The sequence below is a fragment of the Erythrolamprus reginae genome, chromosome 13 (assembly GCF_031021105.1).
Source record: "Erythrolamprus reginae isolate rEryReg1 chromosome 13, rEryReg1.hap1, whole genome shotgun sequence".
Lineage (NCBI taxonomy): Eukaryota > Metazoa > Chordata > Lepidosauria > Squamata > Dipsadidae > Erythrolamprus > Erythrolamprus reginae.
The window spans coordinates 9361076-9388451 of record NC_091962.1 but is presented as its reverse complement, the minus strand read 5'-3'; the positions used below and the strand labels follow the sequence as shown (position 1 = coordinate 9388451).

Here is a 27376-nt window from a genome sequence, read left to right as displayed (position 1 = left end):
CAGCCAGTTGGCCCCTTCTCTCCTGCTTGCTCACGGGTTCAAAGTACAACCATATCCTCCCTTATCAAAAGGAAATTAGCCTGGATCTTTTCCCCCATACACACCCACACCAACTTCAGAGATTCCGCAAACCCACGGGGAAAATCACCAGGAGGGTTGTCAGGTGTTGGGAAGACCAAGAACTTCACACCAAGGTGTGTCTTAAGTGGCACGGATCAAGCAGGTAAAGGGAAGCCATGATGGGATCACCCTGTCCCACAATAATCTACGGGTGGCTGGGTCAAACAAAACCAGATCCATGCTAGATTTCACCTCTGGGGCAAAACTTTGATCAGAATTTCTGGATTTAATTTGTAGACTATAGAATAACAGAGTTGGAAGGGACCTTGGAGGTCTTCTAGTCCACCCCTGCTTAAGCAGAAAACCTTATACCATTTCAGACAAATGGTTATCCATAGTTCCCTTAGCTTTCCTCAACTTCAACTTTGCAGACTCGGGCTATTTGCTGATATTCTGATATTCCACTTTTTTGTCTTTCCATTTCTCAGGGAGTTGGGTTATAATAATATAATATAATAATTATATTAGCTTTCTCATTTCATCTTTGCAGGTTCGGGCTATTTGCTGATATTCTGATATTCCACTTTTAACACTTGTCCATTTGTCTTTCCATTTCTCAGGGAGTTAGGCCATAATAATATTATATCATAATAATATTAGCTTTCTCATTTCATCTTTGCAGGTTTGGGCTATTTGCTGATATTCTGATATTCCACTTTTTTGTCTTTCCATTTCTCAGGGAGTTGGGTTATAATAATTATATTAGCTTTCTCATTTCATCTTTGCAGGCTCAGGCTATTTGCTGATATTCTGATATTCCACTTTTAACACTTGTCCATTTGTCTTTCCATTTCTCAGGGAGTTAGGCTATAATAATATTATATCATAATAATATTAGCTTTCTCATTTCATCTTTGCAGGTTTGGGCTATTTGCTGATGTTTTGATATTCCACTTTTTTGTCTTTCCATTTCTCAGAGAGTTGGGTTATAATAATATGATAACATAATAATATTAGCTTTCTCATTTCATCTTTGCAGGCTCAGGCTATTTGCTGATATTCTGATATTCCACTTTTAACACTTGTCCATTTGTCTTTCCATTCTCAGGGAGTTAGACTATAATAATATTATATCGTAATAATATTAGCTTTCTCATTTCATCTTTGCAGGCTCGGGCTATTTGCTGATATTCTGATATTCCACTTTTTTGTCTAACTGTTTTAATATTGGATTTTTATATGCTGTTTTTATTACTGTTGTAAGCCACCCCGAGTCTACGGAGAGGGGCGGCATACAAATCCAAAAAATAAATTAAATAAATAAATAACATAATAATATTAGCTTTCTCATTTCACCTTTGCAGGCTCGGGCTATTTGCTAATATTCTGATATTCCACTTTTAACACTTGTCCTTTTTGTCTTTCCATTTCTCACGGAGTTTCTTTATGCGCTGGTTTCTTCTGAGAGCTGTTCTTTTTCTTCCCCATTGGTATTGTGTTAGACTGGGCTTTTATAATCCGTCTTCTATTTCAAAATTTCCCAAGCTTCTTGGGAGTTGTTTTCCCTTTGAGGATTCTCATCCGTGCAATACTTCCCAAGCTCTTTCCAAGCTTACTGAAATGAGCTCCCTGAAAATCCGAGACTCTAGTTTGACTTCGTTTCAATTGCTTGCGTAATGTTCAATATTGCACAATCACTTCCCCGCCTTCCTGCAAGGTTCCTATAGCATCTTCTATCATTTCATCTCTTGGGAGGGTAAAGGATTGGCGATTCTTAGATTCGAACCGGAGTTGATTGATAATCTTCCTGCTTTCCAATCATTTTAATAATTTAGCTTTACTAGATAAATGGTCAAAGCAATGGAAACTGCAGTATAATGTTTCCAAATGTAAAATAATGCACTTGGGGAAAAGGAATCCTCAATCTGAGTATTGCATTGGCAGTTCTGAGTTAGCAAAAACTTCAGAAGAGAAGGATTTAGGGGTAGTGATTTCTGACAGTCTCAAAATGGGTGAGAAGTGTGGTCGGGCAGTAGGAAAAGTAAGTAGGATGCTTGGCTGCATAGCTAGAGGTATAACAAGCAGGAAGAGGGAGATTGTGATCCCCTTATATAGAGCACTGGTGAGACCACATTTGCAATAATACTGTGTTCAGTTCTGGAGACCTCACCTACAAAAAGATATTGACAAAATTGAACGGGTCCAAAGATGGGCTACAAGAATGGTGGAAGGTCTTAAGCATAAAACGTATCAGGAAAGACTGAATGAACTCAATCTGTAGAGTCTGGAGGACAGAAGGGAAAGGGGGGGACATGATCGAAACATTTAAATATGTCAAAGGGTTAAATAAGGTCCAGGAGGGAAGTGTTTTTAATAGGAAAGTGAACACAAGAACAAGGGGACACAATCTGAAGTTAGTTGGGGGAAAGATCAAAAGCAACATGAGAAAATATTATTTTACTGAAAGAGTAGTAGATCCTTGGAACAAACTTCCAGCAGACGTGGTTGGTAAATCCACAGGAACTGAATTTAAACATGCCTGGGATAAACATATATCCATCCTAAGATAGAATACAGAAAATAGTATAAGGGCAGACTAGATGGACCATGAGGTCTTTTTCTGCCGTCAGACTTCTATGTTTCTATGTATCTCTGGAAATATTCTAGAGTGTTTATGCCTGTTGCAGCAGGCCAACGCTCACCTGATTTAAACTAAACCGCTTGGCAATTAATACCATATTAATACTCTATTCACTTCGACCAACGTCTCGCTTAGCCACGGAAATTCTGGGCTTCCCCCGGGGTGTCGTAAATCAGGGACTGGTTGTATAACATATCCATTAACATAATGGGTTGTTGTCTCACACGCAACCACGTGAAATCAACGCTGGCAGTTCTTTCATCTGACCTTCATTCGATGTCGCTTCATTTCCAAGAATATTCCATGTCGCAACCCATTGGCATCGGATCTACGTGGGAGGGAACAACACGGACTTTTGTAATCAGCTGATGAAACATGGGATAAGGCAAGCTCCAAGAGTTGTTGTGGTTGATCGCACACACAGGCAAATGTGTGTGTGTGTGTGTTTTTTTAAAGGGGCATTTTTATCCACACACTCGAGTCCTTCGGAAGGACCGGAGGAGAGAAAGAGAGATTTAAATAATATGAAAAGGGCTGCTGCAACTTTGCCAGGATGTCAGTTCTCCTTTCGCAATTGACCGATGGGGCATTTCGGTCGATGCTGACTGGCGTTCAATTATTATTGGGATTCGTCACACAGTGCCAGCCAGAGGTTGAGACTGCGATAGGCAGATGTGGACGTTGGAAGGCGTTCAAAAGTTATTGTGGCAGGGTAGAATCTGTTCTAGGGAAAGCTGCTTTGGCAATTGACCGAAGGGGAATTTTGTCCATGTCGTCATTGTGATGAGATTGACAAAATTCCCCTTCAGTCATCATCATCTTTATCCTCCCTTTGTTTGGGTGAAGAAAGACATTCCTTTTCTCCTTTTATAGGAGAAGTGTGGTGGTCTAGAGTATTGTTATTGTTGTTGTTGTTTTGTTGTTATCTCTTTTATTCATTAAACATGAAGCTCCGTCGATTGAACATTTAAAAAAGTGTCACAAATACCACTAGAAACATAGAAACATAGAAGTCTGACGGCAAAAAAAGACCTCATGATCCATCTAGTCTGCCCTTATACTATTTCCTGTATTTTATCTTAGGATGGATCTATGTTTATCCCAGGCATGTTTAAATTCAGTGACTGTGGATTTACCAACCACGTCTGCTGGAAGTTTGTTCCAAGGATCTAATCCTCTTTCAGTAAAATAATATTTTCTCATGTTGCTTTTGATCTTTCCCCCAACTAACTTCAGATTGTGCCCCTTGTTCTTGTGTTCACTTTCCTATTAAAAACACTTCCCTCCTGAACCTTATTTTTAACCCTTTGACATATTTAAATGTTTCAATCATGTACCCCTTTTCCTTCTGTCCTCCAGACTCTACAGATGGAGTTCATGAAGTCTTTCCTGATACGTTTTATGCTTAAGACCTTCCAGTAATGCTAATGGTTGATACGGATTGCTGCCAGCATCCTATGGATCAACCAAGTATCTTCTTAAAATATATGATGTTCCGAGTAGCGCAATTTTTTTGCAGTTCTGCTGGTGTTATTGCAGGAAGGTGCAATTTTGTGATGCGTTTTGTGAAATTCTTGGACATGGTACCAAGGTATAACAAGCAGGAAGAGGGAGATTATGATCCCGCTATATAGAGCGCTGGTGAGACCCCATTTGGAATACTACGTTCAGTTCTGGAGACCTCACCTACAAAAAGATATTGACAAAATTGAACGGGTCCAAAGACGGGCTACAAGAATGGTGGAAGGTCTTAAGCATAAAACGTATCAGGAAAGACTTCATGGACTCCATCTGTAGAGTCTGGAGGACAGAAGGGAAAGGGGGGAGGGACATATGTTAAAGGGTTAAATAAGGTCCAGGAGGGAAGTGTTTTTAATAGGAAAGTGAACACAAGAACAAGGGGACACAATCTGAAGTTAGTTGGGGGAAAGATCAGAAGCAAGTGAGAAAATATTAGTTGACTGAAAGAGTAGTAGATCCTTGGAACAAACTTCCAGCAGACGTGGTAGATAAATCCACAGTAACTGAATTTAAACATGCCTGGGATAAACATAGATACATCCTAAGATAAAATACAGAAAATAGTATAAGGGCAGACTAGATGGACCATGAGATCTTTTTCTGCCGTCAATCTTCTATGTTTCTATGTTTCTATGTTTCTATGTTTCTATGTTTGTTTCTATGTTTCTATGTTTCTATGTTTCTATGTTTCTATGTTTCTATGTTTCTATGTTTCTATGTTTCTATGTTTCTATGTTTCTATGTTTCTATGTTTCTATGTTTCTATGTTTCTATGTTTCTATGTTTCTATGTTTCTATGTTTCTATGTTTCTATGTTTCTATGTTTCTATGTTTCTATGTTTCTATGTACCAAGCGCCCCGATGACAATGGCCTATCATGGCTACATGTTTCATCCATAGCTGTGTAGTTTTGATGGCCAGGTCGCGATATTTTGTAATTTTTTCCAGTTCTTTTTGTTTGACTCTGGCATCTCCTGGTACAGCGATATCAATACATTGCACTCTTCGACCCTTGACAGCCATAATATCTGGTGTGTTGTGTTCCAAAGAACAATCTGTCTGTATTTGAAATTCCTACAACATCTTCACCGTCTCATAGAAACATAGAAGACTGACGGCAGAAAAAGACCTCATGATCCATCTAGTCTGCTATTACTATTACTATTATCATCATCATCATCATCATCATCATTATTATTATTATTATTATCATCATCATCATCATTATTATTATGATTGTTGTCATTATCATTATCTCATATATCATATATATTCTCTATCTATCTATCTATCTATCTATCTATCTATCTATCTATCTATATATTATATATATATATATATATATATATATATATATATATATATATTATATATATATCATATATACTCTCCTTATCTCTTATATCATATATACTCTCTCCCTCCCATCTACTTCTCTTCTTTTTACTTTCTATCGTTATATATATTACTTAATGTCTATTCTCTTCCATATGTATTGTATATTGGACAAAGAATAAATAAATAAATAAATAAATAAATAAATAAATAAATAATAAATTATCATTTATATTCTATTCACAAAAAGAAAAACAGTAATACACAGCAAAGGAGAATGACATGCTGGACATGCGGGAAGTGTTGGACTTGTGATATTGTGATACGAAATCCAGCATGTGTCTAGGGTCTAGGGTGTTCTAGGGTGATGGATGATGTACACTGCTCAAAATAAATAAATAAAGGGAACACTTAAACAACACAATATAACTCCAAATCAATCAAAGTTCTCTGAAATCAAACTGTCCACTTATGAAGCAACACCGGTTGACAATAAATTTCACATGTTGAGAGCACATTCAACTTTGTACAGAACAAAGGATTCAATGAGAATATTTCATTCATTCATATCTAGGATGGGTCCTTTATTTTTTTGAGCAGGATATTTTCGTACGATGCGCACAGATCCAAGTACGGTGGCTTTTTTGCAATTGACAGATCAATGATTTTTGTCAATGTTTATTGTTTTCAAATGCTGGCTGAGGTCTTTTGGCACATCTGTACTGGTTTATGCCAGATTCGTCGTACTTCGATTTTAAGATCCTGATATCGGCTAAGTTGTTTCTCATCAATTCGGCTGGTCTGGCGCACATGAACGATCCACACTTTTTTCTTCTCCATAATTGTGAGGTCCGGTGTATTGTGTTCCCAAACCTTGTCAGTTTGAATTCGAAAATCCCAAAGTATTTTGGCATGTTTCTTTTCAACTACTTTTTCAGGTTTATGATCCCACTAGTTCTTTACCACTGGTAGGTGGTAGTTGTGGCACAGGTTGTTATTATTATTATTATTATTATTGTTGTTGTTGTTGTTCTTGTTGCTACAGCTGCAGCCCACTGATGCATGTAGACCAGTGACTCTCAACCTTTCTAATGCCACGACCCCTTAATACACTTCCTTATGTTGTGGTGACCCCCAACCATAAGTCTAGCGCCAACTCTCCCAGCAGAGCTTTAAGATGATTGGCGGGAAGGTCAGAGGGACACCCCCACTGTAAACGCCTGATTGGTCGGATTGTAAAAATAGGTTCCAAGTCGCCAGAATGGAAGCTTTAGTTCTTAACGCCATGGGAAATTTGTCTTAGGCGACCCCTGTGAAACGGTCGTTCGACCCCCAAAAGGGTCCCGACCCCCAGGTTGAGAACCACTGATGTAGATCCTCTGAGCAGTTCCCATGGGAAAAAATGTGCTTAGAAAAAATGCCACTAAAATATTTCTGGTTTTTTTCTGTCTGTCTCTCTCATTTATTTATTTATTTGTTTGTTTGTTGTTTATTTCCTGCCTCCCTCCCTTCCTTCTGTCTTCTTTCCTTCCTCTTTCTCTTTCTTTCTTTCTTTCTCATTCTCTCAGTTTCTATGCCTCTCTTTGTTTCTTTTCTCTCTTTTTCTTTCTCACTCCCTCTCTTTTTCCTTTTTCTGTCTGTTTCTTTTTCTGTCTTTCTTATCTCTTTCTTTTTTGTACCCTCTCTCTCACACTTTCTCTCTCCCCCGTCTCATTTCTGTCTTTCTTTCTATCTTTCTTTCTTTCTTTCTCTCTCTTTCTTTCTTCCTTCCTTCCTTCTTTCTTTCTTTCTCTCTCTCTTCCTTCCTTCCTTCTTTCTCTCTCTCTCTCTCTTCCTTCCTTCCTTCTTTCTTTCTTTATCTCTCTCTCTCTTCCTTCCTTCTTTCTTTCTTTCTCTCTCTCTCTCTCTTCCTTCCTTCTTTCTCTCTCTTCCTTCCTTCCTTCCTTCTTTCTTTCTCTCTCTCTCTCTCTTCCTTCCTTCCTTCTTTCTTTCTCTCTCTCTCTTCCTTCCTTCCTTCTTTCTTTCTCTCTCTCTCTCTTCCTTCTTTCCTTCTTTCTTTCTTTTCTTTCCTCTTTTCTCTCTCTCTCTCTCTTCCTTTCTCTTCCAACCTTTGCTTGCTGTTTTCCTTCCCTGCCAGGTTACATAACTCTTGCCCTTTTACACACCCACGAATGAGCAATCAAAAGGAGGAGTTGAACGTGACATTTGCCCAGGTGCTAACAGCCTTAAGCACAACAACTCTGCACACCCGGCTTGGCTAAAACAAGGTTGGAGAGTTGATCGCTCGGTACTTTTTCTTCTCGCTTCCTTTTTTATCTAAGCATTTTTTCTGCCGGCAAGCAGGCCCTCCCTTGGAGTTGGAAGGTGGCTTGTGAGGGACCTAACATGGACCTAACGTGGAAAGAGAGGCAGGAAGTAGGTTTGGCTAAGCAAGGATTAACCTAGAGTGCGCGCCCGATCTTGGTAAAGTTTTGCTGTTGGACCGGATCGATCCTTACGTGATGAGCCACCTAGGGGTGCTTGGATGAGATGGGTGATCGTGTAAATCAAATTAATGTGAAACATGGAATGGTATGGAATGAGAATAGAGTAGAATAGGAATAGAGGGAGGGAGAAGTGGAGGTGGAGGGGAGAAAAGAGAATTGATTAGGAAGAGAAGAGAAAAGAAAATAGAAGAGAAGAGAGAAGAGAAGAAGGGAAGGGGAGGAGAGGAGAGAAGAGAAGGGAAGGGAAGAAAGAGAAGAGAAAGGAAGGGAAGAAAGAGAAGAGAAAATAGAAGAGAAGAGAGAAGAGAAAATAAAAGAAGAGAAGAGAAAAAGAAGCGAGGAGAGAAGAGAAATTAGAAGAGAAGAAGAGAAGAGAAAATAGAAGAAGAAGAGAAGAGAAAATAGAAGAGAGGAGAGAAGAGAAATTAGAAGAGAAGAGAGAAGAGAAAATAGAAGAAGAAGAGAAGAGAAATTAGAAGAGAAGAAGAGAAGGGAAAATAGAAGAAGAGAAGAGAAAATAGAAGAGAGGAGAGAAGAGAAATTAGAAGAGAAGAAGAGAAGAGAAAATAGAAGAAGAAGAGAAGAGAAGAGAGAAGAGAAGAGAGAAGAGAAATTAGAAGAAGAGAAGAGAGAAGAGAAAATAGAAGAGAAGAAGAGAAGAGAAGAGAAGAGAAAAGAGAAGAGAAGAGAGAAAAGAAATTAGAAGAGAAGAAGAGAAAATATTAGAGAAGAAGGGAAGGGGAGGGGAGGAGAGAAGGGAAGGGAAGGGAAGGGAAGAAAGAGAAGAGAAGAGAAGACAAAATAGAATGGAGTGGAGTGGAGTGGAATACAACAGAACAGAACAGAACAGAACAATATGTATTATAGTATAATAACATGTACTCTAATTTAATATGCTAACTCTGTAAAATGCTTAGGGAGGGCTGTAAAGCCTTAAAAATCTAAGTGCTATTGCTATCATAAATACGATATAATAATATAATACTAATGCAATGTAATGTATTATAATTATAATAACTGAAAGGCAGGATGGTCCAATGATAAAGACCCTAGGTCAAGACTGGTGGGTGGGCGAGTGGGGGGAAGCTGGGTCCAAGCTTTAGCCCAGAGAAGCGGCGAGACAGTTGTTTTTTCTCTCGGTCAGCCTACCTCGCTGGGTTGTTGTGGTGGGAGGAAAGTACAGGAGCCTCGGCTGTCCTTTTAGTCAGCAAACCCGATCCAGAAAGAAGGCAGATGAGTCTGTGTGATTTCCCGCAGGGAACCAGCGTGTGGCGCCATGGAAAATTCCTTGGATGGCGAAGGCAGGAATCTCTCGGTCGAGCCCGACCTCGAAGTCGAGGAAAAGACTTGTGCTGTGTGTGGAGACCGAGCCAGTGGCTACCACTTCCATGTCATGAGCTGCGAAGGCTGCAAAGGGTTCTTCCGGTAGGCATGGAGGCCTTTCTTCCTCTCTCCCTCTCCCTCCCTCTCTCTCTCTCTCTGTGCCACCATGAGGACTAGAGCCTTGCCGGGTCTGCTTATTTCAGGCCAGGCGTTCTCTCAGCAGAGATCAGGGGCCCGACTGGAGGAGGGGAAACAATTCCTCAGGTGCTTTGCTGCCTTTTGAATAGAGGGATTTGTCTGTAACTGGAAAAGCGGGCAGAATGAAAAGGAAAGAAGAAGAACGGAAGAAAGAAGGAAAAATGAGGCAGTGAAGGAAGAAAGAAAAGAAGGAAGGAAGGAAGGGAGGGAGGAAGGAAGGAAGGAAGGGGGAGGGAAGGAAAGAAGGAAGAAAGAAGGAAGGAAGGAAAAAAAGGGGATGGGCAAGGGGGAGAAAAGGAAGGAAGGAGGGAGGGAAGGAGGGAGGGAAGGAAGGAAGACAGGTAGGTAGGTAGGTAGGAAGGAAGTAGGTTGGAGGGAGGGAGGGAAGGAAGACAGGTAGGAAGGAAGACAGTTAGGAAGGAAGGGGGGAAGGAAGAAAGGAAGGAAGGAAGGAAGGGGGGAAGGAAGAAGAAAAGAAGGAAGGGAAAAAAGGGGAGGGGCAAGGGGGAGAAAAGGAAGGAAGGAGGAAGGAAGGAAGAAAGACAGGTAGGTAGGTAGGAAGGAAGGAAGTAGGTTGGAGGGAGGGAAGGAAGACAGGTAGGAAGGAAGACAGTTAGGAATGAAGGAGGGAAGGAAGAAAGGAAGGAAGGAAGGAGATTGAAGAAAGGGAGGAAGGAAGGAACTGGTCAGTTTTGCCATTTCTGCAAACTCCATCCATTTAACAATCCCCTCTCCTATCTTCAGACTCCAAAAGCAAGCTCAGATTCTAGTCCTCCTGTTTCTGGCCAGATGTGGGCAAAAGCACAAGTTTCTAGCCCTCGTGGCTGCCACTCAAGCTTCTTCCCCTTGCCTTGCAGGAGGACGGTGCTGAAGGGCATCCAGTTCACTTGCCCCTTTACTCAGAGCTGCCCGGTGACCAAAGCCAAGCGGAGACAATGCCAGGCTTGTCGGTACAAGAAATGCCTTGCGGTGGGCATGAGGAAGGACAGTAAGTGCGAGGGGTTCAGGATCTGTCTGCCGGTCATCCATCCATCCATCCATCCACTTTGCTTTTTGCTTTCCTTCCCTTCCCTTCCCCCTCCCTTCTTTCCTTTCCCTCTTTCTTTCTTTCCTTCTCTCTCCCTCTTTCTTTCTTTCCTTCTCTCTCCCTCTTTCTTTCTTTCCTTCTCTCTCCCTCTTTCTTTCTTTCCTTCTCTCTCCCTCTTTCTTTCTTTCCTTCTCTCTCCCTCTTTCTTTCTTTCCTTCTCTCTCCCTCTTTCTTTTTTCCTTCTTTCCTTCCTTCTTTTCTTTTCTTTCTTTTCTTTCTTTCTCTCTCATAATAATAATAACAACAACAATAACAGAGTTGGAAGGGACCTTGGAGGTCTTCTAGTCCAACCCCCTGCTTAGGCAGGAAACCGTATACTATTTCAGACAGATGGTCATCCAACATCTGCTTGAAAACTTCCAGTGTTGGGGCATTCACAACTTCTGGTGGCAAGCTGTTCCACTGATCAACCGTTCTGACTGTCAGGAAATTTCTCCTTAGTTCTAAGTTGCTTCTCTCCTTGTTTATTTATTTGTTTTTTTATTTATTTGTTTTGTCAAGTACATACTGGAGGTATGTAAAGATATAATAATATTCATGTACACGATACCAGTCACAAGAAAAAATAAGAAGAAACATTAGATCTAATAATATTCATATACAGGATACTAGTAAAAAATAAAAGAAACCTTAGGACAGGGGACAGAAGGCACCATAGGTTGACTCCCTCTTCTTTGTGGCAACTCCTGAGATACTGGAAGGCTCCTATCATGTCTCATTAAACTAGCCTAGTCTTTCTTTCCTTCCTCTCTTCTCTTTCTCTCTGTCTTTCTTTCTTTCCTTTACCTATACCTTTTCCTTCCTTCCTTCCATTCTTTCTTTCTTCCTTCCTTCTTTCCTTGCTTCCTTCCATCCTTTCTTCCTTCTTTCCTTCCTTCCCTCCTCCCTTGCTTGCTTCCTTCCCTCCTTCTTTCCTTCCTTCCTTGCTTTTTTCCTTGTTTCCTTTCTTCCTTGTTTCCTTCCTTCCTTCCTTCTTTCTTTGTTCCCTTTCTTGCTTCCTTCCTTCCCTCCTTCTTTCCTTCCTTCCTTGCTTCTTTCCTTCCTTCTTTCCTTCCTTCCTTCCTTCATTCCTTCCTTGCTTCATTCCTTCCTTCTTTCCTTCCTTCCTTGTTCCCTTCCTTCCTTCCTTCTGTCCTCCCTCCTTTCCTTCCTTCCTTGTTCCCTTTCTTCCTTCATTCCTTCCCTCCTTCTTTCCTTGCTTCCTTCTTTCCTTGCTTCCTTCCTTCCTCCCTCCCTCCCTCCTTTCTCTTTCTAAATTCCCCATTCCTGTCTCCACTTGCTCCCCAATTCCCTTCCCTCCTTCCTCCCGTCAAACCAAGAAGAGTTTCGCCTCCCGAAGCCAGCAAGGCTCTCTGGAGCTTCCACCGTGATCCGATCGAGGTGAAATCAGGATCTGGGTTGGGAAAGAGATGGGTTTCTCTCCCACCCTCCCTTCGCACTACCCCAAACCCCCGCAGGGCACAGAGAGGGGCGGGAGGGAAGCACAGAACGGTGGCAGCTGCAGCCACTGCAGGCGAAAGAGGAGGAGGACGAGGAGGAGGAGGAAGAGTGATGCATTGCAGCTTTGCCTTCTGACCCGCAATCCCGGTCTTGGGCAGGTTGCAAGGCAGAAGAGCAGCTGGCAGGCGGAGCAGATGGGCTCACGTGCCAGGCCTGGGGGGGCGCCAGGGCATTTGGGGTGGAGGGGGGGAGAGGGATGCTTGAGGCTGGCAAGGCAAAGGGGGGTTTCCAAGCGCACTGGAGAGAGCAAAGTTGGAAAGCAACATGCTAACACAAAAAATAAAAAATAATAATAAAAGCCAACTTAACATCTGCTTTGGATTGAAGAGTCTGCCGGCACCACCGGCTGGCATCGAACTAACCAGGAAGGCAAAAAAAAATAGGTTCGGGGTCTTGCTGCCTCACTGGGGGGGGGGGGTGTTCACAGCCCAGGCAGTCCTTGAATCACGACTGAAATTGAGGATGAGGAAGGAAGGAAGGAAGGAAGGAAGGAAGGAGGAGGGAAATTGGGAGAGAGGGGGAGAAAGAAGGAAAGATGGATGGAGGGGAGGGAGGGAGAAAGAGTGAATGTGGAAGAAAGGAAGGAAGGAGGATATAAGAAAGAGAGGGAGTAAAAGTGGGAGGGAGGGGGAGGAAGGAGGCTGGGAAGGAGAGAAAAAAGAAAGAGAAACAAAGAAAGGAAGGAAGGAAGGAAGGAGGAAAATTGGGATGGAGGGGGAGAAAAGGAAAATAAAAGAAGGGAGGGAGGGAGGAAGATTTAAGAAAGAAAGAAAGAAAGAAAGAAAGGAGAGAGGGTGTAAAAGTGGGAGGGAGGGGGGAGAAAGGAGGATGGGAGGGAGAGAAAGAAAGAAAGAAAGGAGGGAGGAAAATTGGGTGGGAGGGAGGAGAAAAAAGGAAATATGGAGGGAGAGAGGGAGGGATGTAAGGAGGGAGGGAAGAAGGAAGGAAGGAAGGAAGGAAGGAAGGAAGGAAGGAAGGAAGGAAAGATAGATGGAAAGGATCGTCACTTTTTTCAGTAAATCTGAACCATTACAAAATGAATGGCCATAAGTCGAGGACGACCTGCAAACCAGCGTTTGAACCCCGGTCATCTTATTTTTTCCTTTCTACTAGTGATCATGTCAGAAGACGCTCTCTACGCCCGCCGGGCACTACGTAAGCAGAAGATACAGAAATGCTCCCCGATTCTCCCAACCGAACCCCTGGAGGATCCTGGCTTGTCTCCGGAGCAGGAACAGCTGATTGAGATCCTCACCACAGCTCACAAGACTCACTTCGATTCCACTTTCTCCCAGTTCATCGACTACCAAGTGAGCCATTAAGAAGGACCCGTCTCCAATTTCCTTCCCCATTCCTGCAAAAACAATCTCTCTTCCAACTCAGCCTTTCCAGGTCTCCATTCACACACTGCCAGTTGCCAACACACTCCGATGCTAAAGAGTTTAGGCATTCTACTCCCCCTCCCCACCTGAAAAGAACTCTGTTCCAACTGCCAGTTGCCTTAGATTAACACACTCCGATACTAAAGAGTTTAGGCATTCTACTTCCCCTCCCCACCTGAAAAGAACTCTGTTCCAACTGCCAGTTGCCTTAGATTAACACACTCCGATACTAAAGAGTTTAGGCATTCTACTCCCCCTCCCCACCTGAAAAGAACTCTGTTCCAACTGCCAGTTGACTTAGAATTAGAATTGTATGCCACCCGAGTCTACGGAGAGGGGCGGCATACACATTTAATAAATAATAATAATAATAATAATAATAATAATAATAATAATAATAAACACATTCTGGTTCTAAGGAGTTTAGGCATTCTACTCCCCCTCCCCACCTGAAAAGTGTTCCAACTGCCAGTTGCCTTATGCTCTGAAGCTAAGGAGTTACACATTCTACATAAATTTTCAACCTTTAAGCGTCAATGTTTTTTATTTTTATTTATTTATTTTTATTTATTCATTTGTCCAATACACAAATACATAGGAAGAAAAATAGACATGTGATAATATAAAAGAGGGTGAAAGTGAACTTAGAGGAGAGGATATATGAAAGGAAGAGAATATATAAGATAGGTGAAAGAAAGGAAAGACAATTGGACAGGGGACGAAAGGCACTCCAGTGCACTTATTTACGCCCCTTACTGGCCTCTTAGGAACCTGGAGAGGTCAATCGTGGAGAGTCTAAGGGAGATCAAGCCCGAACTTGTGACATCTCATTAATTTTCAAGATTTAACCATCCATTTATCAAGCCAGATCACATCGTTTTGTAGTAAAACACGGGCAACCGGCTACTAGTCAATTATTATTTTTTTAAAGTACCAAACTAAAATATAAAAATGAAGCAAGAAAAATATCAAAATAAAATATATTAAGAATCGAGGACTTACCTGTAAGGTGGGACAGGGTTGTCCCACCTCTGGGAGAAGGTCTCACTCGGTGAAGGCATCTGACCCAGCTTTTCTCTGCAGCCACCGGTCCGTCTCTGCCTCCACAATCCGGACAGCGGAGGTCCTCAGGAAGCTTCCTTCCCATCTCTGTATCTGCTGCCTTCCCACAAGGACAATTCGGAGGAGGTCCTCCCCGATGTCTTCTCTTTCCTGCCTTTGTTTGCCGACCTCAGCACCTACATGATCCAGCAGGTCATCCAGTTCGCCAAGGCCATCCCGGCTTTTAGGTGAGTGGCGTTGAGAGGGTGGGCCTTCAATCGTCCCCGAATCTAATCCAGGAAGAGAAGCAACCTTGGGATGAAGGGGGAATTAACTGGTGCAACAGCCTGCCACTGGAAATTGTGGGTCACTGGAGGTTTTCAAGAGGAGACTGGACAGGCATTTGTCTGAAATGATAGAAGAGGTGCCAGGGGTCTTCGATTAGAAGACGTCGAAAGCTGCTTCCCAACTCTGTTATTCTGTTATCCTTCCTTCCTTCCTTCCCTCCCTTCAATCCATCTCATCTTCCTTCCTTCCTTCCCTCCCTCCCTTCAATGCATCTATTTATGTACTCATCTTTCCTTCCTTCCTTCCTTCCTTCTTTCCTTCCCTCCCTCCCTTCAATCCATCTATTTATCTACTCATCTTCCTTCCTTCTCTTCAATTTATTTATCTACTTCCTTCCTTCCTTCTTTTCTTCCTTCCCTCCCTCCCTTCAGTCCATCTATTTATCTACTCATCTTCCTTCCTTCCTTCTCTTCAATTTATTTATCTACTTCCTTCCTTCCTTCCTCCCCTCCTTCAATCCATCTAGTTATCTACTCACCTCCTTTCCTTCCCTCCCTCTCTCCCGTCAATCCATCTATTTATCTACTCATCTTCCTTCCTTCCTTCTCTTCAATTTATTTATCTACTTCCTTCCTTCCTTCCTCCCCTCCCTCCCACCCTTCAATCCATCTAGTTATCTACTCACCTCCTTTCCTTCCCTCCCTCTCTCCCTTCAATCCATCTATTTATCTACTCATCTTCCTTCCTTCCTTCTCTTCAATTTATTTATCTACTTCCTTCCTTCCTTCCCTCCCTCCCACCCTTCAATCCATCTAGTTATCTACTCACCTCCCTTCCTTCCCTCCCTCTCTCCCTTCAATCCATTTATCTACTCATCTTCCTTCCTTCCTCCCCTTTCTCCCTCCCTCCCTCCCTTAAATCTATCTATTTATCTACTCATCTTCCTTCCTTCTTTCCTTCCTTCCTTCCCTCCCTTCAATCCATCTATTTATCTACTCACCTTCCTTCCTTCCTTCCCTCCCTTCAATCCATCTAGTTATCTAATCACCTTCCTTCCTTCCCTCCCTCCCTTCAATCCATCTATTTATCTACTTTTGCTTAATCATAAAAATTCTGGTCCCTGTTGCAGGTGTATGTTGAGAATTACCTGCCCAATCAACCCACTTTGCTGGATCCACTGGATCAGCAGTGGGTTCTAAACTCTGTTGCTACAGGTTCGCGTGTTCCTGCCAAGTGGGCAGAGCCTCTGGCCACCAGTTTGCAGAACTGGGAGCAGCCCACCGCTTCACTGGAACCTAAACTAACTAGGATCCCCATCAAGCTAAGCCATCAAAGGAAGCCATTCGCCAACAGCGGGCAATAAATCAAGCCAAGCTACCGGGAGATCCAGTCGGATCTGATTGAGAGCATCCGCACAACCTCTGCTATCTAATCTGGGTCCTTGTTCCTCCCGTAGGAATCTGCCCATGGATGACCAGATCTCCCTTCTAAAAGGGACCACGCTTGAGGTCTGTCAGATCCAGTTCAACACAGTGTTCAACGAGGAAACCAATGCTTGGAAATGTGGGTCACACTGCTACACCATCCAAGATGGTGCCCTGGGTAGGTTGGGGCGCTACTTGTGTGTTTGGGGAAGAGAATTCATTGTGTATCTTTTCTGAGTTCATAATTGCTGTGTATCGCACTGGACACTTCCACGAGCAAGGAGGAGCGGCCTTGATCTGCCTCTACGTCCACCTTACACATCAGTGTTCCGCCATCTTGGCCATTTTTAGACATACGGACTTCAACGCCCAGAATTCCCCAGCCAGCAGAATGTTAGGGAATTCTGGGAGTTGAAGTCCATCCATCTTAAAGTGAGCTGGCTGGGGGATTCTGGGAGTTGAGGTCCATTCATCCTAAAGCATAGTTATTGGGGAATTCTGGGAATTGGTTCGCTATCTTAAAGTAAGAGACTTCGGAGAGGGGCGGCATACAAATCTAATACATTATTATTATTATTATTATTATTATTATTATTATTATTGATGTTGTTGTTATTATTGTTATTATTATAATAATTATTATAGCAACAATAACAATAATAATAACACACCAACAATGTTAGTTATTAACAAAACGTTATTGTTGTTGTTGTTATTATTGGTTCACTATCTTAAAGCAAGCTAGCTAAGGAATTCTGGGAGTTGAAGTCCGTTTATCTTAAAATATAGTTCGTGGAGAATTCTGGGAATTGGTTCGCTATCTTAAAGCAAGCTAGCTAGGGAATTCTGGGAATTGAAGTCCATTCATCTTAAAATATAGTTAGTGGAGAATTCTGGGAGTTGGTTCACTATTTTAAAGCAAGTTAGCTACGGAATTCCGGGAGTTGAAGTCCATTCGTCTTAAAATATAGTTAGTGGAGAATTCTGGGAATTGGTTCACTATTTTAAAGCAAGCTAGCTAGGGAATTCTGGGAATTGAAGTCCATTTATCTTAAAATATAGTTAGTGGAGAATTCTGGGAATTGGTTCACTATCTTAAAGCAAGCTGGCTAGGGAATTCTGGGAGTTGATGTCCAGTCCTTTTAAAGCATGCAGGCTGGGGAATTCTGGAAGTTTAAACCGAGCTGTCTGGGGAATCTAACTTGAGAGACACCTCCTACGAGTATGGTTCGCGGAACTATTTTTAATTTTTTTTTTCCGAGAAAGAAAACGAAACCAAGACGGCAGCAGACGGGAAAGACGAACCGAACAGTCCAGAACGAATACATATTTCATTACATACCCGAAGTTATTTATTGCCATTTTTAAAACACCTGAAGAACCCAGCTTGCGATAAAACCGCTATCGACCGGCTTTCCCAATCCTCCGATCGAAGGCCGAGCCAACTCATCTACCATCCTAGATTATAAATATTGTGATAGTTCCATTGTCTGCACCTCTTCGGTTCTCCCGTACGCAACCCGTAACGTTTAATCTCTAAATTTGTGCGTCGGTAATGCAGAACAACGTTCGCTATTTAAAGCTCCGTGATCTTTGACACACTCTATTAAGCAATGTACAGATTGCAGAAGAAAACGGGCAAATGATTAATTTATACGCTGCAGTATAAAAAAGGCCTCATCACCCCGCCTGGCACCGTGACTGAAGAGAAGCCTTGGACGATTCGTGGTTTAAACCCAGCGAGCTGCGAGCTGCAAAACGAACAAGCTATGATTGGTGGTTACATTCGGATAAGCCCCTTTGCCCCAAATTGGAACGCTGCATCTGATAAGCGGGAAATTCATTCTCGATGAATTAAAATTGAGAAAACTGTTTTTGGTTAGTTCAGACCAGGCGTGTAATAACAACAACAACAACAATAACAGGAACAGTAACAAGAGTCTTCGGAGAGGGGCGGCATACAAATCTAATAAATTATTATTATTATTATTATTGCAACAATAACAATAATAACACACCAACAATGTTAGTTATTAACAAAACACCGTTATTGTTGTTATTGTTATTATTAGAAACAAAACATTTTCTATTATTATTATTATTATTATTATTATTATTATTATTATTATTATTATTATTATTATGTCAGTACAACACAGCAAACGAGATCACTATGCTGGATTTCGTATTTCATCACCAGTCGGGCGCTTCCCAAACACCTAGGACTGCGTGATGTAGCGGCGAATTATGTTTTCCGATCCCAGTAAAGCGGCCTTTTGCAATTGACAGATGGAGATTTTATCAATTCCGATGGTTTTCAAATGTCCGCTGAGATCTGCACGCAGCGTGCCAAGTACCACTGGGACCACTTTCATTGGCTTATGCCAGAGTCGTTGCAGCTCGATTTTTACATCTGCGTACTTCACTAATTTCTCTAGCTGCTTCTCCTCAATTCTGCTGTCTCCTGGGATTGCGATGTCGATGATCCATACTTTCTTTTTCTCCACAATCAGGATGTCTGGTGTGTTATGCTTCAGAATTCAGTCAGTCTGAAGTCGGAAGTCCCACAGTAGTTTTGCTTGCTCATTTTTGACCACTTTTTCGGGCTTATGATCCCATCTTTGCCACTGGTAAATGGTAGTTCCGGCACAAGTTCCAGTGGATAATAATTAATAATAATAATAATAATAATAATAATAATAATAATAATAATATTTATATGCTACACTTTTCGCTGGTTTGGCATAGCGGCACATGAGCGAAGTGAGCGGGCTATCCAATAGGGTTGTGGCCTTCACGGATAATCCTCAATTTACGTCGATTTGCTCAAAGTTACGACAGCGCTAAAAAAAACCTCTAAGTTCCGACAATTTTTCATACTTACAACTATGGCGACCTGATTAAAATGAAAGCACTTGGCATCCGTCCGGTATTTAGGAAAGTTGTAATAGGAAGAATGCCACCGTCCGACAACAAGATTCGCTTAATGACCACATGGGATTCACTTAGCAACTAAAAATGATGCATTCAGCGGCCATGCTCACGAAGTCAGGCTGAACCATGGTCCATGCGTAGCGACCGAAATTCCACTTCCGCTTGTGGTCGTAGGGCAAGATTTTTGACTTTGAGCCAGCATGCTTTAAATATGGGTGGAATTAAAGCAAAGGAGGAGATTGGATTAGATACAGGGGTAGGCAAAGTTGGCTCTTCTATGACTTGTGGACTTCAGCTCCCAGAATTCCTGAGCCAATTATGCCAGCACAGGAATTCTGGGAGTTGAAGTCCACATGTCATAGAAGAGGCCACTTTGCCTACCCCTGGTAAAAGACCTCCAAGGTCCGAACTCTGTTATTCTATTCTAACTGCCGTACTCACGTGTAATATATACTGCTCCAAAAAAATAAAGGGAACACTCAAATAACACATCCTAGATCTCAATGAATTAAATATCGCATATTTCATTTGCACAACTATTCCATTTGCACAACAGCATGTGAAATTGACTGTCAATCAGGGTTGCTTCCTAAATGGACAGTTTGATTTCACAGAAGTTTGATTTACCTGAAGTTATATTCTGTTTTTTAAGTGTTCCCTTTATTTATTTATTTTTTTGAGCAGTGTATTTTATTCTTGGTATCCCATTGCTGGAAAAACTGACCAAAAAAAGAAGAGTGGTTTAGAACAGTGATTTTCAACCTTTTTTGAGCTGCGGCACATTTTTTACATATACAAAATCATGGGGCACATTGAGCAGGGGGGGGGGACTAAAAAAAGTTTGGACAAAAAAATTATCTCTCTCTTCCTCCCTGTCACTCTATTTCTCTCCCTCTTTCTCTCTCTTCCTTCCTTCTTCTCTCTCTCCATCCCTTTCTTTCTCTCTTCCTTCCTTCCTCTCTTTTTTGCTCTTTCTATCTCTCCCTCCTTCCCTGCCTTTCTTTCTCTCTCTCTCTTTTTTCTCTCTCTCTCTCTTGTTTTCTTTCTCTCTCTCTCTCTCTCTTGCTTTCTTTCTCTCTCTCTTTCTCTCTCTTGCTGAGCTTCGCGGCACACCTGACCATGTCTCGCGGCACACTAGTGTGCCCCGGCACACTGGTTGAAAAACACTGGTTTAGAAGATTAAACAGTTAATCTTTAAATACAAAGAGAAATACAATAGTACTGCAGGCCTCTAAAGCTGATTGCTAGATCTGTAGGTCAGCGGTTCAAATCTCATTCCCGGCTCAAGGTTGACTCAGCCTTCCATCCTTCCAAGGAGGATAAAATGAGGACCCGGATTGTGGTGGCAATAGACTGGCTCTGTTTTAAAAAATGCTATTGCTAACATGTTGTAAGCCGCCCTGAGTCTAAGGAGAAGGATGGCATTAAAAAATTAAATAAATTAATAAATAGAAATACAATAAATTAAATTAATTATTTATTAATTATACTTCCAGGCCACCCCGAGTCGTTTGAAAAGAGAGGCATAGAAGTCAAATGAATGAATGAATGAATGAATAAATGTGAAATTTGATTTTAAAAAATAATAATAAAGCTCCCATACTGTGCAGTGAGGGGGTGGCCCTCTGAACTACAACTCCCAAGAGCCTTCACGACCAGCGAGGCTGCTGGGAATCGTAGTTTGGCAACCTCTGGAGGGCTATAGGAGGGGGTTCCCCCCCCCAAAAAAAATATCTGGCATCCCCCAGCCCATCAGTTTCACAAATTGAGCTCTCTCCTTGGGATCCCCTTGGCCGGGTGGGGAATTAAGATAGATAGATAGATAGATAGATAGATAGATAGATAGATAGATAGATAGATAGATAGATAGATAGATAATAGAGAGAGAGAGAGAAAGAAAGAGAGAGAAAGAAAGATAGATAGATATTTAAAAGCATTGGATTAATTAAGACCCGGCTAAACGCCGCTGAACATCTGGATGGTAGATTTGTTGTTTTCCCCTTTGAGTCCAGATAGATATAGAACAAACGGTAATTAATCTTGGGGAGAGATTAAAGAGCCACGGAGCCAAGCACGGAAAAGAGATTATGGAGATTATGCTCTGTCCATGTGTGGGTTTGCGTGTGTGTTTGTGTGTTTCACAAGTGTGTCAAATTGCAGCCGCCTTGGGTTGTGTGAAAGCACCCTCCTGTGGACAAACGGTGGTAGTTTATCCAACCAAAGAGAGGAAAACCAGGTTAAAGTAGCCCCTTGACTACTATGGTTTTTTTAAATGTATGGTCTGTTAGGTTGTGTGTTTGTTTTTTATAGTAAGGGTTTTAAATTGTTCTTTTAACATTAGATTTGTACATTGTGTATTGTTGTTGTGAGCTGCTCCGAGTCCTCGGAGAGGGGCGGCATACAAATCTAATAAATTATTATTATTATTATTGTTATTATTATTTTTTATTATTGTTTATTATTATTATTATTATTATATTATTATTATTTTATTTATTTATTTATTTATTTTGTCCAATACACAATGAGGGTTTTAGTGGGTATATACCGTGTTTCCCCGAAAGTAAGACAGTGTCTTACTTTCTTTTTACCCCCAAAAGCCCCACTACGTCTTACTTTTGGGGTATGTCTTCGGAGAGGGGCGGCATACAAATCTAAGTAATAAATAAATAAATAAATAAATAAATGTCTTACATTGGAAAAAAATGGAAAGGGTCGCGTTCCCGAAGGCATCTCCCCAGAGTCCAGAAGGGCAGCCGTGGGACAGGAGCCTCGTGAGCCCTTTTCCAAGTTCAACCTCAGGGCTCCAAGCGGCGTGCACGCGTGGAGCCACAGACGCGTGTCGGGGAAGCGTGTGTCTGGAGGGGAGGAGCCGCTCTGCGCAGTTGAGCAGCCCCACCTGCCTGCCGGAAAGGAGGCGGGCGAAGGAGGGCGCAGCTCCGGCCGCTCGCCTCGGAGCTGGTCGGCCTCGCTGGCCGCTTGCAGCCGAGCCTCAGCAGGACTCGGTTGCTGGGACCAGCGCCTTCGATGCAAGCCGCTGCCCGCTCGGCTCGCTTCGGACCAGCGCCGTCCTTCGCTTTGCCAAGCCGGGGAAGAGGCGGTGGCGCCGCGGCGAGGCGAAGGCGAGGGGCGCGCGGGGAGCTTGGAAGCGACGTCATCGGGCTCCCCCCCCGGCAATACCCCCGTGTTTCCCCGAAAGTAAGACATATGTCTTACTTTCGGGGTACGGCTTATATTAGCCGACCCCCCTGAAACCCCCGATACGTCTTACAATCGGGGGTGTCTTACTATCGGGGAAACAGGGTATCTATACACACATAGTAAAATACATGATGAAGGTTATAGAGGAGATACTCATAGTAAAATATATCTATGAAATATTAGAAAAGAAGGTATGGTAATAGAACATATCAATGAAAGAATAGAAGAAGAGATATAGGAATAGAAGAAAGGTATAGGAGATATAGGAGAGCAATAGGACAGGGGACGGAAGGCACTCTAGTGCAATTGTACTCGCCCCTTACTGAGCTCTTAGGAATCTGGATAGGTCAACTGTAGATAATCTAAGGGTAAAGTGTTGGGGGTTTGGGGATGACACTATGGAGTCCAGTAATGAGTTCCACGCTTCGACAACTCGATTGTTAAAGTCATATTTTTTACAGTCAAGTTTGGAGCAGTTAATATTAAGTTTAAATCTGTTGTGTGCTCTTGTGTTGTTGTGGTTGAAGCTGAAGTAGTCGCCCACAGGCAGGACGTTGCAGCATATGATCTTGTGGGCAATACTTAGATCTTGTTTAAGGCGTCTTAGTTCTAGGCTTTCTAGGCCCAGGATTGAAAGTCTATTTTCGTAGGGCGTTCTATTTCGAGTGGAGGAGTGAAGGGCTCTTCTGGTGAAGTATCTTTGGACATTTTCAAGGGTGTTAATGTCTGAGATGTGATATGGGCTGCAAACAGATGAGCTGTATTCGAGGATGGGTCTGGCAAAAGTTTTGTAAACTCTGGTAAGTAGTGTGATTGCCAGAGCAGAAGCTACGTAGGATTAGGTTTACAACTCTTGAACCCTTCTTGGCTATGTTGTTGCAGTAGGCTTTGGCACTTAAATCTTTTGTTACTAGTATACCGAGGTCTTTAACCGAGTGGGGATTATCTGTGATAATTTGATTATTATATGCCAGAATGTTATATTAATATTATAATAGAATGTTATATTAATAATATTATTATTATATTATTATAATATGCCCGTTTCCCCCCCCCCCTTTTCTCTCAAGCTGGATTTCAACAGATTTATTTAGAGCCACTGCTGAAATTCCATATTAGTTTGCGGAAACTGAGGCTGCACGAAGCAGAGTACGTTTTACTGCAAGCCCTGGTCTTGTTCTCCCCAGGTGAGACACCCCCACCCCACCTTGTTCGCGAGGGAAGAGGGCCCTATCCCACCTCCCCCAGCATTTAGGGCAGATGAAGATTGAAGGGGTCAGACTAGATGACCCCTAGGATCCCTTCCAGGGTCCTACACTAGGATACAAATCCATGGCATTCCAAGCTTTTCTGTAAATAAACCTTTTCGAAATAAATACATAAAAATAAATAAATAATACCCAAAAAAATAAAATGCATAGTTGGGATTCCTCCCTTGGCCATGGAGGGTTGGGCTAGATGACCTCTAGAGTTGTTTCTGGCTTTTGCGTTGTAGGATTCTTTATTCCCGTCCTGGCCAGGGAGGATGGATTCGATGACCTCTTGAGGCCCAGTCTTTCAGTTTTAGGATTTATACATGTTGGGATTCCTGCCCCGGCCAGGGAGGCTGGACTAGATGACCTCTAGGGTCCCTTCTGGCCTTTCTGTTCTAGGATTCTATCGCCCCCCCCTCCAAGGGTTTGGGCCAGAATATCTCCAGGACCGCCTTCTGCCGCACGAATCCCAGCAACCAGTTAGGTCCCACAGAGTTGGCCTTCTCCGGGTCCCGTCGACTAAACAATGTCGGCTGGCGGGACCCAGGGGAAGAGCCTTCCCTGTGGCGGCCCCGACCCTCTGGAACCAGCTCCCCCCGGAGATTAGGATTGCCCCCACCCTCTTTGCCTTTTGTAAACTTCTTAAAACCCACCTCTGCCGTCAGGCATGGGGGAATTGAGACACCTCCCCTGGCCTATATATTTTATGCATGGTATGTTTGTGTGTATGTTTTATTTTTAAATAAGGGTTTTTTAGTTTTTTAATTATTAGATTTGTTACTGTATATTGTTTTTACTGTTGCTGTGAGCCACCCCGAGTGTGCGGAGAGTGGCAGCATACAAATCTAATTAATAATAATAATAATAATAATAATAATAATAATAATAATAATAATAATAATAGATGACCTATGAGACCTCTTCTGGTCTTTTCAGTTCTAGGATCCCTATGGATTCCTGACCTGACTGGATTAGATCCGTCATGGCGAACCGACGGCACAAATTGCCCTACGTCAGCTCCAGCTGGTTTTTGGCCTTTTTTGGGGCCGCTACCAGAAAGCTCCCGGCATGGCGCATCAGCACAAGATTTGCCTTCTGCGCATGTGCTGTAAGTGAAATCTTGTGTGAGGACGGGCAGGCGAGATTTCTGTGAATTTCACCAATATTTTTGCTTCCACACATGCGCGGAAGTCGGAAAAAACCGCCAAAATCTCGCTCGCATGTGCATCCTCACACAAAATTTCACTTACGGCGCATGCGAAGCTGAATCTCGCGCCGGTGTGCGCCGGCTGCAACCCGCTACTGGTTTTTGCTCTCCACAGGCTTCGGGAAAGCTGCCTGAAGCCTGGCGACTGCTAAAAACAGCCCAACGGCTCAACTGGAGGTCTGGAGGCTTTCTTGACACCTGAGGAGAATAAAAAATAGTGTAATGGGCCTATGGGAAATCTAGAGGCTTCAGTGAGGCCTGTGCGCATGCGCGGGGGGTGGTTGGGGGCGGCAGGGGTGTTGTGTTGTGTGTATTTGAAGCACCCAACCACCCGGCCCCCATCTTTTTCCTCTGCAACCACAAACAGACCAAATGGAGGTGACCCAAAGGGAGGAGATTGATCGGACCCAGGAGAAGGTTGCCCTGACCTTGAAGAAATACATCGACCACTGGCACCCTTGGCCCGAAGGCAGGTAAGAATCTTGAAGTCCGGCTATCTCAGAGCAGGCCAGCTGGAGGATTCTGGGAGTTGAAGTCCATCCATCTTAAAACATAGCTGAGGGATTCCTGGAGGTGAAGTCCAGTCATCTTAAAACATAGCTGAAGGAATCTGGGAGTTGAAGTCCACCCATCTTAAAGGATGCTGGCTGGGGAATTCTGGGAGTTGAAGTCCATCCATCTTAAAACATAGCTGAGGGATTTTGGGAGTTAAAAACCATCCATCTTAAAACATAGCTGAGGGATTTTGGGAGTTAAAGACCATCCATCTTAAAACATAACTGAGGGATTCTGGGAGTTGAAGTCCATTCATCTTAAAACATAGCTGAGGGAGTCTGGGAGTTGAAGTCCAGCCATCTTAACCACGCAGGATGGTGAATTCTGAAAGCTGAAGTCCATCGTAAAGCAGACTGACTGAGGAATTCTGGGAGTTGAAGTCCACCCATCTTATAGCACACTGGCTCAAAGTCAGAATGCCTTTAAGGGAAATATTTTAAAAGGGAGGCCTTGACTTATAACCACAATTGAGAGAGGAATTTCTGGCAGTCGATGAGCGAGTCCTGCTGGATTTTGCAGCCTTGTTTTCACCTCACGAATCCCAGCGACCAGTGAGGTCCCACAGAGTCGGCCTTCTCCAGGTCCCGTCGACTAAACAATGTCGTCCAGTGGGACCCAGGGGAAGAGCCTTCTCTGTGGCCGCCCTGACCCTCTGGAACCAGCTCCCCCCAGAGATTAGAATTGCCCACACCCTCCTTGCCTTTCGTAAGCTCCTTAAAACCCACCTGTCGTCAGGCATGGGGGAAGTGAGATATTCCCTTCCCCCCAGGCCTATACAATTTATGCATCGTATGTTTGTGTGTATGTTTTGCTTTTTAATAAGGGTTTTTTAGTGACTTTTAATTATTAGATTTGTTATGCATTGTGTTTATTATTGCTGTGAGCCGCCCCGAGTCTAATTAATAATAATAATAATAATAATAATAATATCTCAGATATTAAGCAAACCAATGCCATTGTTAAGTAAATCACATGGTCATTAACAAGGGGATAAATTTCCTTTAACCACCGCCTGGCTTGGAAACGTTGGCCTCGATGGCGGTCATACATTTAGGACAGTGTTTCCCAACCTTGGCAACTTGAAGATATCTGGACTTCAACTCCCAGAATTCCCCAGCCAGCGAATGCTGGCTGGGGAATTCTGGGAGTTGAAGTCCAAATATCTTCAAGTTGCCAAGGTTGGGAAACACTGCGTTAGGGATTAGGGAGGAGGAAAAGAGACGGAATAATTTGGATTGGCGGCCTTTTAAATCTTTTTTTTTTTGTTCCTTCCTAAGGTTTCTCTACGCCAAACTCCTTCTGCTGTTGACCGAGCTTCGGACGCTGAAAGTGGAAAACACCCGTCAGATCCTTCACATCAACGACAGCCAAAATCTCTCTTCCTTGACCCCACTGCTGTCCGAACTTATCAGCTAAAAACCCCAATTAGAAGAAGAATCTCTGCTTTGCAAAATAGGATGAAGATAGTCCTCGGCTTACAAAGAGTCCATTTAGTGACTGTTCCGAGTTGCGACAGCACCGGGGGGAAAAAGGGGACTCGGGACTGTGTTTTACACTTTACAAGTCGCAACGTCCTCGCGATCAAAATTCAAAGGCCTGGCCGCAGGCTCGTTTTTATGACCGTCGCAGAATCCCGTTTTTCTGACCTTCCGATGAACAGGGGAAGCAGGATTCACTTTATGACTATGTCATTAACAGCAAGTGCAGGGATTCACTTAATCTCTGTGGCAAAAAAGGGAGTAAAACGAGGCAAATTTCACTTAAAGACTATCTCATTTAGCGACAGGAATTTTGCCAATTCTAGTCACAAGGTGAGGACTATGTATACAGCCCAAAAACAAAACACCCCCAAATCTATGCTCAGTTCTAGCCAGCAACTTCCTCAAGTTTCTTTTTTCCCCCTTGCAAAAATATATACACTGCTCAAAAAAAAAAATAAA

The 27376-nt window shown here is 42.8% G+C and overlaps 2 protein-coding genes across 10 annotated transcripts in view; one reads left to right on the top strand and one right to left on the bottom strand.

Moving 5' to 3' along the window:
- The window catches only part of PCP4L1 (Purkinje cell protein 4 like 1), a 59533-nt gene extending 44503 nt beyond the window's left edge, over positions 1-15030 (bottom strand). Inside the window, exon 1 of one of the 3 annotated variants that reach the window (XR_011560491.1) lies at positions 14536-15030. Coding sequence is in view for 1 of the 3 variants with exons in the window: in XM_070766150.1 (XP_070622251.1) it covers positions 2969-2989 (21 nt within the window). In the remaining 2 variants the exon portion in view is untranslated. Of the gene's footprint in view, positions 1-2968; positions 3023-9192; positions 9454-14535 lie in introns of those variants that run through there. The other 2 variants (XR_011560492.1, XM_070766150.1) reach the window with 2 other exon arrangements.
- Positions 100-27376, top strand: NR1I3 (nuclear receptor subfamily 1 group I member 3). 7 transcript variants are annotated; one of them, XM_070766144.1, is made up of 9 exons: positions 100-194; positions 9301-9468; positions 10422-10552; positions 13265-13461; positions 14617-14822; positions 16319-16464; positions 23492-23608; positions 25249-25354; positions 26714-27376. In XM_070766144.1, the coding sequence occupies exons 2-9, from the start codon at positions 9320-9322 to the stop codon at positions 26850-26852; spliced, it is 1191 nt and encodes a 396-aa protein (XP_070622245.1). In that variant the 5' UTR covers positions 100-194; positions 9301-9319; the 3' UTR covers positions 26853-27376. The 7 variants fall into 7 exon arrangements, with proteins under 7 accessions (XP_070622245.1, XP_070622244.1, XP_070622249.1 ...); XM_070766143.1 differs by having other exon boundaries at positions 102-223; XM_070766142.1 differs by lacking the exon at positions 100-194 and adding an exon at positions 7549-7972.

Bases quoted from the DNA above. Each gene is read 5' to 3' on its own strand.
- NR1I3 (XM_070766144.1), top strand. From the start codon at position 9,320: ATGGAAAATTCCTTGGATGGCGAAGGCAGGAATCTCTCGGTCGAGCCC. The intron at 10,553-13,264 runs GTAAGTGCGAGG...CCTTTCTACTAG, and splicing joins GGTGGGCATGAGGAAGGACA to TGATCATGTCAGAAGACGCT. The intron at 23,609-25,248 runs GTGAGACACCCC...AACCACAAACAG, and splicing joins CCTGGTCTTGTTCTCCCCAG to ACCAAATGGAGGTGACCCAA.